Source organism: Vigna unguiculata, chromosome 2 (assembly GCF_037176805.1).
Source record: "Vigna unguiculata cultivar grain cowpea cultivar isolate G323 ecotype 2 chromosome 2, ASM3717680v1, whole genome shotgun sequence".
Taxonomy (NCBI): Eukaryota; Viridiplantae; Streptophyta; class Magnoliopsida; order Fabales; family Fabaceae; genus Vigna; species Vigna unguiculata.
This window is the reverse complement of record NC_140793.1, coordinates 29994267-30003907: the sequence shown is the minus strand read 5'-3', so window position 1 is coordinate 30003907 and position 9641 is coordinate 29994267. Positions and strand designations below refer to the sequence as shown.

General features: G+C 30.3%; 1 protein-coding gene across 1 annotated transcript; it reads right to left on the bottom strand.

Moving 5' to 3' along the window:
- Positions 1-5351: 5351 nt before the first annotated feature.
- On the bottom strand, positions 5352-9362 carry LOC114173841 (thioredoxin reductase NTRB-like). Its single transcript, XM_028058490.2, has 2 exons — positions 8303-9362; positions 5352-5698 (listed from the first exon to the last, which is right to left on the bottom strand). The coding sequence occupies exons 1-2, from the start codon at positions 9327-9329 to the stop codon at positions 5628-5630; spliced, it is 1098 nt and encodes a 365-aa protein (XP_027914291.1). The 5' UTR covers positions 9330-9362; the 3' UTR covers positions 5352-5627.
- Positions 9363-9641: the final 279 nt, after the last annotated feature.

Sequence of the window (9641 nt, the reverse complement as noted above, 5' to 3'; positions counted from 1 at the left end):
AATGGTATAACTACTAATTTTATAGAGCGTTCGATTTCACATCCTTATAGTTGTATAGTTGCATAGTTGACGTGAAAACTTATAAAGGGAGTGTTGAAATTTTCGTGCGTTTGAACGAGTAATGTTATATTCTCTCGCAAATTGCCAAATTATTTGAAGGTTAAATATGATTCTGATTTTTTAACTTTTTAATGAAAATTAGAATTAGTTTTTTTAGAAAATTTTGAACTAATTTAGTTTGTCATATTTAAAAATATGTGAATTTAATTATTTAAATCAATTTTTGTAAGTTTTTGAAGTTTAATTGACATTTCAAACACGTTATTAAAAAAAATGTGTCAACCGGTATAAACAAACTAAAATATGATAATTAAATGCGTTTGAAACGTCAAATAAACTTAATAAAATTTGATTAAAATGATTAAATCAATACATCTACAGAGTTAAAAAGTTAAATTAGTTTAAACTTCTGAAAAAAACTAATTTTAATTTTCACTCAAAGTTTGACAAAAACATATTTAATCCATTATTTTATTAGTTTGTGGAAAAAAAAATTAGAGAGAAACAATATATTCATTATTCTAAAAAGTTAAATGCATTTATTTAAGATTACGTCAAAAGGGAAGATGGGAAGCTTAATTAAAATTTGTTAATTTTGAAACAATCGTGAATATTTATTAAATTTTGGCGAGGAAGAACGAAACAAATATGTCCACTGTTACAAAAATTAGAAAGATATCAGTTAAGCAACGCATTGACCAAAAGATTCAGCTCATCAGGTTCATGACAAGATATTTTGTTTTTCAGCTCTTTATTTCATACCATTTTTATTTTTCTAGTTTCTTTTTTATCAGTGAAAATGAAAAAATTATTAGGATTTTTATAGTATCCCACATCCCTTTTTAATCCTGTTAGTGTTTAATCATAATTAATTATAAATTTGTTCTTAACTTATCATTACTTTTATTTAATGTAATGGACACGTTACATTAATTATTTAGTTTTAACAACTTAAATAATTTAATATAATTATAAGTAAATTATGAAATATGCTTACTGTGTAGAGTTGTCACAACAGCTATTAGACTGTATTTGATTTAGTTCATCACACGTTGATTATTCGGTATAGGTCATTCAAACTCAAGTCACTTATTAACTTCATTTACTAATATTTAATATAAAAATTGGAATCAATATTCAATTTATTGGAATAATCATGACAAAAATAATCAAATCATGATATTAATATACATAGAAACAACCATGACATATGTTAATATATTTATTTTAATATGATTTTTGTCGATATGAAAATTGTAACCAAATTCTAAATTTGTGGAATAAAAATGCCAAAAAAAAATATCATATATTAACATACATATATAATGACCATGCCATATTAAAACTACTAATGACTTATTGATATTTAATATCTTTTAAGAAAGTTTTAATAATGATATTTATAATTTGTTTTGGTGTTCGATTCGGATAAAAGCAAAACATGTTTCTTTATAGTAAAACTAACATAATAAAGTTAGGTAAAAGGGAAATGTGTTGATGTTCAGCAAAAATAGACATGTTATGTTTGGTAAAAACCTAAATTAAAACTTAATTTACTTTATAGAAAAATATTATAAATTCAAGTATTAGCCTTATATTAAACAAAAATGAGAAAGATAAATAACATATAAGAAATAAATATACATAAACACATAATCTTTATATGATTGTAATGTCAAAACTTCCTGTATAATTTATTTGTCATTCATTATATAAATCTCAATTAAAATTATTGTTTATTATGTAACTATTTTACAAAAACAATAAATTAATATTTTAAATTTTAAATTTTACATTTTGTAGAACATTTAGAAAAAACAAACACCACGTCCACATCAACTCCTTCTAATAAAAAATATTACGACTCTTATTATTTCGTTATAAAAAAAGATGAAGGTTTGAGCTCTGGTGACTTTGATAAAGAAAGTTGATAAAAAAAAAAACTTGTAAAGAGAGGTGAGAAGGGAAGAGAATTTTTTTTTACCATGCAAAGAAAGAAAGAATGAGAACGAATGAAAATTGAGTTCTCCTTTAGACTAAAGTTAACATCCAAAATTAGGGTTGCAAATGATTTTTTATTTGTTATTTGGCATGTGTCATGTCGCCAAATTTGAAGATAATAAAGACACCTAATTTTTACTATTATCATATATTTAATAAGTTCTTTTATCAATAAAGTAGTAGAATTTTTTTTAGATTCCATTAATCAGTCTATTTAATCATAGTTGTGAATTTGTTTAGATGTAATTAACAAAAAGTTAAATTTCTAAATTTTGAAAATGTATTCCATTTTTAATTTTGATTATACAATGTTGTTGTTTTTTTTAACTAATTAAAGTTTGTTATAAATGTATGAGTCAAAGTTAAGACATTTAATCCACTTTTACCTATAGTTTTTAATAGTTGACCAACAAAAAAATTGTTAAATTTATATAAAAAAAAAATATTTGATTGACTTCAATAATTTTACCTATTTATAGTCAACTACTTAATTTTACCCTATAAATATTAATCCTAAGTATAAAAAAATTTGGAAATTACTAATTAGTTGAGGTCTTCAAAAAAAAAAAAAATACACCTATCCCAACTTGCGTTTAGAAATTAATGCTACACCCACACATTTATACTTGTAATCCAAAAATTAACATGTAACCAATCACATGATTATACCCTTCTAATTGCAATCCAAAAAATAAGATGCAACATCACATAATATTAGTGGTAATACATAACAAAATTGGTATAAAGATGAAAGAATAAATTTAAGTATTTATAAAAATAAGTACTAAATTGGTATAAAATTTTGAAGAGAAACTAATTCTAAAACTCATTAAAATTTGAGAGACAAAAAACATATTTAACCCTTAAATTATTATATAATTAGCTTGATATTATTTTATATTATAATTAAAAACATTAAATTGATCTTTTGACCCTTATATTTTATCACGAATATTTATTGTTTGTTTGAAATTAGAATGGATGAGGCTTAGAGAAAGATTTTGTGATATGTCTCCTATCTTCCATCTTCCATCTTCCATCTTCCACCCTCCACCCAACTCTTTAATATTTTCTTCCTTCCAGTCACATGGAGGACAGTAAACTTCCCTAACAAATGAAGCATATTAGAGTGTATCATGTGTAGGAAATCTTTTTTTATATGATATATTTTTAATATTAATGATGAAATAATAAAAAAAAATGTTTAATATATAATTTCAAATTTCAAATTACGATCAATGATTTATGTTATTAAACGATACATTTAATTATTTTTATTTTTTATAAAAGTTATTGAAATTCATATAGACATAAAGATGTAAATAATTAACTAACATAGATGGATTGCGAAAAAAATGAATATTTAAATAAATACAAAACATAACTGGCTTTTAAAGGTTGTGAAGGAATTTTTTTAAGTTGATTACTCAAATAAAAATAAATTATATATATATATATATATATATATATATATCGATATTTTAAATAAAAAAAAAATTACATGCTTAATTTAGGATTAAATATGTTTTTAGTTCATAAATTTTGTAGCTAGAATAAAATTCATTAATGTTTAAAATTTTGATATATTTTTGTCTTCAAACTTTAAGAATGAATGGATATAGTCCAACGTTTGAGTTATTTACATCATTTGGCATGTTCATGTTTCAATATCAGCATAAAATAAGTTTAACACGTCAAAATAATTTAATGCACTGCAGTTAAAAATACTATACTTATTCATTTCTAAATTTTGGAGACCAAAATATATTAAAGTTTCACACATGAAGGAATTTCAATTTGCACAAAAATTCAAAAGTTAAAAACATATTTAAGCCTTTGCAAAAATAATTTTTTAATAATTTATTCTTTTTATACAATTAAGAATATCAATTTATTTATCATTTTTCAATCTATAATTTTCTTTAAGATATTTAACTCTGCAAATAAATCCAATTCATCAAGATCCAATAAATTATCACGTTTCAAAAAAGTTTCTAGGTTTAAACATTTTTCAAGTGCTAGAATATTTACTTTGAAAAATCTATAGAAAAGGCAATTATAATCTGATAAAATAACATACAACAAGTATCTACAAAAGACAAATTAAGTGATTAACTAACAAAAAAAATTTAATGTTTGACTTTTAGCATTTTACCTCACATGATACATTGGTGCAATGAAAGAACAAAAATGTCAACTAACAACTTCTAACACTTGGAACATAGACAGTTAGAGACATGCTCAATAGATAAGAAATGAGAATAAACTAGTCAGAGACACACACAACAGATAAAAGATGAAAATAAATTAATGCGTACTAACAAATGTTTAAAACTAAACTAGTGAAATAATGTTAAAAAATAAAACAACCAATATTTTAATGAGCCTAAATTTGAGAAAAAATTTTAATGAGCCTAAAACAAGAGGTTACTTATTTGGATGTTAAGCCGGTACCTCCTCCATCAATAGAACACCCAACCCATAAATCAATCGAGATGTTGTGTTTTCCGTGTGTGAAGGAAACGAACAAGCTTAAATATGAGAAGGGAAAGAGAAAGTATGAATGTGGAGATGCACAAGCTTAAACGTGAAGACGCGAGGAAACAATGGAAAGTCTGTGAGAGGGATAGGGTTAAGGGTTTAAACTTAATTTTAATGAAGGATATTTTGAGAATTAAGTTTAATGGGGTGCAGGAAGAAACAATGGGAGGTGCAGGATGAAATAACTGCTTTCCAGTTTTCTCTTCAAAATTCATAAAGTAAACCCAGCAGTGTTTCCGAAATACCGCAAATTCTCGTTCCCCAATATTAACTTTAGGGACTGAAATTTGAATAATTAAAAAAATTTACCCCTACAGTTTTGACTTCAGTTTGGAAAACGCTTATTTATCAGTGTAAAATGGTACTGGATAAAATTTAAAACATGGTAGAAAGAAAATACCGTTCTTCAAAACCCTCTTTTAGTCCTTTATGATTAGACTAACATTTAATAACGACATTTTACTTATCAAAATTGAAAAATTATCAAATTCACACCATTTAAATAATCGGTAGACTATATTCATCAAATTAAAAATAAGAGAATCAAAACAAGATTTGATTAAAGATTCAGGTGATAGAATACACTTTTCCTTTTAGAAAGGCTGCATGAAAAACCTTATGAAGTTTGCGCTCGTGTTCATCTACGCCTACCGGGTAGAATTGATAAAAAAACAATAGACTAATTACGACACTAAATAAAATTGATTGGGTAAAAAGATTTGTAATCCAAGATCAGAGCATAGTTTGAGTTACTCGTGTAAATCAGCAAATAGTTATATTTTTCTTCATAGCAGACTATGAATGATAGTCCAGAATAATGCACGCAACATAAGCCCAATAATCATAATACATGTTCGTGAGCATAGCTGCTAAAAAATATTGCAAGTGCATCTCTGCAATGAAACTATGAATAGCACCGCATAAATGAAGGTTCGACAAGAAGACAGATTTTTTCATTCTCCTATGTTTCATTAAACATTACTTCTGATTAAGCTTCTTCTGAACTCTGGACCCTCCGAAGCTAGTCAATCACTCTTATCTTGTTGTACACCAACATCTTGCAGGTAATGTTCTGCATCCAAAGCGGCCATGCATCCTGCAACAGTCACACGACTTGCATTATCCTTTGAACGAAAAATGTTAATGAAGCGTACAGAGTAACTGTGATTTCTAATTCAATTGTAGTGTAAATTTTAAAAGCAATGGCAATAATGACTATCGAAGCCAAAGACAGCAAACTGCATGCTTTTTTTACATTGGTATATATTACTTCCAGTTCAAATGTAATTCATAATACGTAAGACAACAATTTAATTTAACAACTTCCAATTCTAACAATTTATCCTCTACCAATGAATAACCATATATTCTCATTTGGTATAACTCCAGTAACAAAATCAAAGTTTGAAAATGTCTACATACATAGTTAAACAAGGATTAAAAGCTTCGAAATATGGGTCATCATATCAATATTTCTGAAGGAAGTTACCACATGATTAACCAAAGGTCGCTGGAAAATCAGGGGCAGTCACATACTTAGAATCCTTTTATAGTTCACCACACTAGTACTACTAATGACAGCAAAGACGAAAAGGAAAATATTAAGCAAGAGAACCAAATCTCAGGGACTTAGAAAGCATGGAGAAAGTAGAATGGAACATATATGAGAAGTGTAAAACAGTATATTATAACTAACGCATACGTTCAAGCATAACTATTATGTCAAAAAAGGAATTCCAGATTCAGCATAATAAATTAAATAGTATGTTAAAACCACGAATTGACTAGGCATTAGATTATAGCTAATTGGTAACCGTTACTACTATGAAAACTACAAGCTGATCTTATATTTTTAGACATGATTATACAAGAACCATCTGCATCAAAATGGATTAAACTCTACAAATAACGATATCTCGGCAAGTAGAATTTAAAATATAACGACTCAATTTACCAACATGAAAAATTGGCCATCCCAAACCTTTATACACATTAAATTTTCTTTTGCACTCTTATTTAGACAAAAAACGTAGATTGAGTAAGATCTCACAAATTAAAATATAATAAATAAAAATACACGAGGTTAAAATACTTAAGTGTATGTGTGTTTATTATCAGACATTCATACATACTACTTGAACAAAAGAGTATGATAATGCGAAAATATGATAGAATAATGATAATTTTATATAGATGTTGTAAATACATGTTAATTATTATCCTATGAGTGATTGTGAAGAAAATTTATTAAAAAAGAAAAAAAAATGGGCTTGGGCATGCAAATTGTCAGTCTGTATTTAAGCCGCAAAACAGGTCAGCCTGAATCGGCTGAAAACAGTCTAAATTGTCCATAATCTAATACAACATGATCGGACCAAATATGTTAAGCTTGATGGGGATTTTATCAAAGATAACTTGACAAAGGTATTGGGGTTACAATTCATGTCCCTACAAGACTTATTTTCACTAAAGGAGCTTCCCCTTCATAGATTTCAAGATCTAGTAAACATGTTGGAAATGATCAATATCAATTTACCAACATGAGGGAGAGTAATGTAAATAGAGAATTATTAGGATAAAAATATCCTCAATATCTCCATAGTAATTAGAAGAAAAAATACCTTTAGAAACTTCCTATTCATTTACTTTGATTATTACAAATAGAGCTGATGAAAATGTATTTGCGTGATTGTTCTCTGTTCTCGATAAAATAGTTCTTCATTTCCTTAGATAGTTTGTTAATGATAAATCATATCCCACTAGGTTAGCCCAGGATGACCTATCGCAATTAGGTTTGTCAAAAATCCAAATTCTTGGCGATATTTAACACCACAAGATCTGTTTTAACAATTTCTTCAAAATGTCCTTATCGGTGTCCCTCTACCCCTCTCTCCTCAAGGATAAAATCCATGAGATGTAGTCTACTCACCAATGTCTCGAATTGCCTTCTTTACATTATGTTGTCAAACCACCATAATTGATTTCTTGTCTTCTCAACATGTGTTACACTAATCTATCTACTCATACAATCATTTCATATCCGGCAAAGAAAAAGGCCAAGACAAAAAACTTAGTTAAAATTAAATATCCTTAAATTAAAGCATCATCGGATAGAAGCGGAACACAAAGATGAAGAAAATGAGGCACCAAAATCAATCAATACATTTCAATAAATGGCATCAATATATACTATACAATACTTGTTATCATATATAATATACCCTACAGACTAGGATGTGAGCTCACTCCACTGCTGTACGCCAAAATCTCTCTTGAACCAGCGCTGCCTCATTTGAGAAAAAACTCTGCTAACTTGGTTTACTACTAAGTCAAATAACGGGCACTCAAGAACTCAAGAACTTACTACTCGTCAGGAAAACTACCAAAATCAATTCTTTTCATTGTGACATGTACTCCATTATAAAATCCATGACCGAGATTAATTTAGGCACATATTCTATTTTAAATCACATTCTTCAATGACTCGAAATTAATTTCATTCATCTTTTAAACAAGGAAATCTTAGTTAAACGAGAATCCTTGATAGGGAGCATACCAAATAAAAGCCAAATCAACAACCTTAAAATAACAAAATTGGCAACATGAGGCTGTGTTTCAAATTCAGGGTCATTATACACACGCATATACCAGTGTCAGTCCAACAAACATCCATATCAACTTAAATAAAACTATAACATACCAGAGCCAGCAGCAGTAATAGCTTGCCTATACTTCTTGTCCTGAACATCACCAGCAGCAAACACTCCCTCAACACTGGTCTTCGTAGTCCCAGGCTTGGTAACGACGTAGCCATCAGAATCCAGTTCAAGCTGACTGTCCAAGAACTTGGTCGCAGGCTCGTGCCCAATTGCGAAAAACAAACCAGATACCTTCAAATCAGACACTTCCTGAGTCACCACATTCTTCACCTTCAGTCCCCCAAGCACCCTCTTGTTATCTCCGCCCCCATAGGCTTCAACCACCACCGAGTTCCAAATCACCTTGATCTTGCTATTATTCATCACCTTGCTCTGCATAATCTTCGAGGCCCTGAACGTGTCCCTCCGATGAATTATGTACACCTCGGAACCGTACTTAGTGAGGAACGTCGCCTCCTCCATGGCCGAGTCCCCGCCACCAATCACGGCTAGCGGCTTGTTCCGGAAAATTGGGGCGGCGCCGTCGCAGACGGCGCACGCGGAGATCCCGCGGTTCCAGTAGCCATCGGGACCGTCGCCAGAGCCAGCAAACGGAAGGCGCTTGGCGACAGCGCCGGTGGCGACGATGACGGAGTCGGCCTCGACAGTGCGGGAATCGGTAAAAACCCTAAAAGGACGGTTCGAGAAATCGACCTTGGAGACGGTCTCGGTGTGGATTTCGGTACCGAAGCGCAGCGACTGCTTCCGGCAGTTTTCCATAAGCTCACCGCCGAGGATGCCGTCGGGGAAGCCGGGGAAGTTCTCAACGTCAGTTGTGGTGGTGAGCTGGCCGCCGGGGGCGATGTCGTTGGCCATCCAGCCTTCGAAGAGGATCGGCTTCAGCTCAGCGCGCGCGGCGTACACGGCGGCAGTGTGGGCGGCAGGACCGCTTCCGATGATGCAGAGTTTGGTCTTATGGATCTGAATATCACCCATGGCGGCGGAAGCGTAGCCAACACTGATCAAGTTTCGCGCCTTCGTTAGGAGTTTCTTCCAGTTATGATTATTAGGGCAAATTCTAAATTTCATTTCCCTCCTTCCTCTTCCTTCTTTTAATCTTTAAATTATTATTTCCATACTGTTTTATTGTTACGCGTGTGAAATTTACGCTCTCATCCACAAATCGCTGCTCTTCCATTCTCTCTATAAAACTTGTTAATTATCAAAATAACTATAAATAAATAACACAAGAAATATTTAACATATTTGATTTACCTTTTACTCTTTTTGTAAACTATGGTACTTTATTCTTTTTCTCAAATTTTTTTCTGTTTGTGGTGAATAGATTCATTCACTCACTAAGTCCTTCTTCTAATCTCTTTTTCTGGTGTGGTGAATTTT